Source organism: Priapulus caudatus, unplaced genomic scaffold (assembly GCF_000485595.1).
Source record: "Priapulus caudatus unplaced genomic scaffold, Priapulus_caudatus-5.0.1 Scaffold382, whole genome shotgun sequence".
NCBI lineage: Eukaryota > Metazoa > Priapulida > Priapulimorpha > Priapulimorphida > Priapulidae > Priapulus > Priapulus caudatus.
In genome coordinates this window covers 32124-35483 of record NW_014577443.1, presented here as the reverse complement: position 1 = coordinate 35483, position 3360 = coordinate 32124, and the positions used below count along the sequence as shown (strand labels likewise).

Sequence of the window (3360 nt, the reverse complement as noted above, 5' to 3'; positions counted from 1 at the left end):
TGCACGGCACATACACACCACAGCCCACACACACACACACACACACACACAAACACACATACCACACACACACACACAACACACACACCCACACACACACACACACCACACACACACGATCGACCCCCCACCACCACCACCACCCCTACAACACCACCACCAACAGTGACTAGAACCGGGAGTGAAGAACAAATCACACACCACACCACACCACCGACCACCAACACCAACACCCCCAACACCCCACCACCCCAACCACCACCACCAGCCACACCCCACCAACACCCCACCACCACCAACACCACCACCAACACCACCCACCAAACCACCACCACCCACCAACCACCACCACAACACCACGTCCACCATCCACCCAACCACCACCACCAACACCACCACCACACCCAACACCCCACCCAACACCCACCACCACACCAACACCACCACCACCACCAACACCACCAACACGGAAAAACCATCGACATTCAACTTTATTGATTATGTTTTGAAATTCGTTATGTACGAGGTAACAACTGAAGAGACTTAAAACAAAGTTTATACAGTGCTATGTGATAGCAAAAAGGGTAAACGATTATATTATTATTTCTATACGCTACTTCTATATTATTCTAGATTATTCTATATATTATATTTATATTAATTAAGAGTTTACCCTTTGCATAAAAATAAAGTTTATCTCAGTTAGATCCATAATCAAGTCTATAGATTCACTTTACACGACGTGAACTATGGGCATGCCGATGTGAAATTATTCGCAATAGGTTTCCATCCGTTGCTAGCATCACTCTTGCCTACGCGGCTACCGCGCTGCTGCCCGGCGGGGTGTTGTGCAGGGTTGGAACGATGCGTGTGGACGGAACACACGACGCGAAGCTCACCGGAGACACAGATGACATTCAACCTAGTCAGATCGTCATCCTCGGAGCTATACAGTCTGGATCAGAAGGTATAATATATATAGTGATAAGTAGTAGTTAGATTGGTGGACGTAGCTATGAACACCGTGTAACTCGCCTGGTGGTGCGGTGAGGTCAACGCTTAAGTAAAGTGTCAGGCCGACTTGGTAGTATATGCTATTATAATGTGGGTGATTGCTGCGGGAATGGGAGAAGGGAGATGAAACGCTCTGTTCTGAGATCATATACAAAAGCGGTAACCGTGAGCGCCCGTTTCTCAATTTAATTAACGGCCTAGTAAATTAACTGGTAATTCATAACGGCCGGCTATAAGTTAAGGTTCGGATTTATAACGGGTATTCATTATTCGGGTGAAAGACGGTGGGGGTTCTTCGTCGTATTACATTAAATTCCCATTATAACGGACTAAATACCGCGTCACTTAATAAAATCGGAATCTCTATTTAATACTAAAACGGCCCAAGCTTCTTTGCATGTCGTTATTATCTAATGTCTAATTGATGCAAATAACGGCGGGGTATTTAATACGAAGTCTATCATTCATGAGTAACTCGTGGCCTCATTATATTCTCTCGAGGCTCGGAAAGTGCTTGCTTGACCTGTAATAAGCTACAGTTTCCGTCGGGCGAAATCGTAGGGCGTCCAAGGTCGATATTATGGCATGTTGTCATTTACATCAGAGCCGTGGCTCATGGGCTCTCGGCGGCGCGGGGGCGATGGGCTGGTTGGCAGCGGCTCGGGTTACAGGCTAAGTGGATATAGTAGGCCGAGGCGTAGGGAGAAGCGGGTGGGCTGGGCCGAAGATGCGTCGCGTCGGACGCTGGCACTTCGATTTGTGAGAACTTCCACAGCCCACGACATACACATTGCAACAGCGTTCGCATGCGGTTTGTTTCTCTTGAAACGAACACAGTGTTATTTGTTATAAATTTCTCGTGTGTAGCTGCAACTGCGATAAGAACGATGACGTGATGACAGCGGATGAAGGCAATCAGACGGACCCCGCCAACCTGCCGCTAGTTGAAGCCACCTTTGTGCAACACAGAGATGCTGCGGCAGACGCCAGCGCCGATCTGTCGCTAGGACCGCTGCTCTGCGAAGGATTGAGTACGAAGCCTTCTGTTGCCATGGCGACGCGGACGATTGAGTTTGATACGATCTGATACGAATCTGATACGAATCATAGCCATGGCAATGATTGAGTGTGAGACTGTCTGTTACCATAGCGACGCGGATGACTTAGTAAAACAACGGCTATTCTTATAGCGACTTAGATGACTGAGATAAATACATCTGTTACCATGGCAACACAGACGCTGAAACAATCATCTGTCGCCATAGCAACGCATTTGTGATCGTATGATAGCAAAATTTATTACATGTCTGTAGTTGACAAGACGCAGGGAGCAAATAACGACGTGCTGTTTTTTTACCTTCTAACGCCACGTGTAAAAAGTGCCGTAACTTACGATGAAGGCGTAATAAATAACAATTCGTCTGCCACCAGGGAACGTGGACGATAACGACGTTGTCACGGTAACGACGAGTGACGCGACGCTGGTGGCGCCCACGTGGACCGGCCCCCAGCTGAGCTTCTATTTCCGCACTGCGAATAGCAGCGGTGTGATCATGTACCAGGCGCCGCTCCCGCCCGCCGGGGACAGTCTAACCTCAGAGTCGCACTACCTCACAGTCGTACTCATCAACGGTATGTGTGTGTGTGTGTGTGCGTGCGTGCGCGCGCGTGCGCGCGTGCGTGTGTGCGTGCGTGTGCGTGTGTGTGTGCGTGCGTGCGTACGTGCGCGCGTGTGCGCGTGTGTGTGTGTGCGTTTGTGTGTGTGCGCGTGCGTGCGTGTGCGCGCATGTGTTCGCCGGGTGTGTGTGTTTTAATTACAAATAATTAAGTTTTATTGAACTAACCGTTAAATTAATGAAGTGCGGTTAGTTTGACGAAGGGATGCGTCAGGCCGATGCAGTGTTACTATCTATGACACCCATGTCTGGCATGCTACATTAATCTCCAGGCAACCGGCTGATGTTCCAATACAGAGGAGTGCTCAGACCATTTGAGTTCATCGCTGCCTCGTCCACGCCGCTGAACAACGGCGCGTGGCAGTACCTGTCCATAGAACATCACAGGCGAGAGATACAGGTACGCACTCACGCGTCTGCTAATCGACAAAGAATTTTAGGAAGACGGGAAAAATGTTTGATCAGAATCATCTCGGTACGAGCAAGATTGGAACGATTAATAACACAATTATTTTTGTAGCTATTCTTCATCTTCTTCTTATTATCATCATCATCATTATCAAGATCATCACCATCATCATCTTCATTAGTAAACTTATTTTTCTCTGTTATCATTGTTGTTGTTGTTGTTGTTGTTGTTGTTGTTGTTGTTGTTGTTGTTGTTGTTGTT

At 47.9% G+C, this 3360-nt stretch overlaps 1 protein-coding gene across 1 annotated transcript in view; it reads left to right on the top strand.

The window, feature by feature from the left end:
- LOC106809757 overlaps positions 1-3360 on the top strand; it is a 43076-nt gene that overhangs the window by 12461 nt on the left and 27255 nt on the right. Inside the window, exons 6-10 of the mRNA XM_014812958.1 lie at positions 855-967; positions 1619-1685; positions 1882-2045; positions 2446-2646; positions 2963-3145. Coding sequence (XP_014668444.1) covers positions 855-967; positions 1619-1685; positions 1882-2045; positions 2446-2646; positions 2963-3145 — 728 coding nt within the window. The remainder of the gene's footprint in view (positions 1-854; positions 968-1618; positions 1686-1881; positions 2046-2445; positions 2647-2962; positions 3146-3360) is intronic.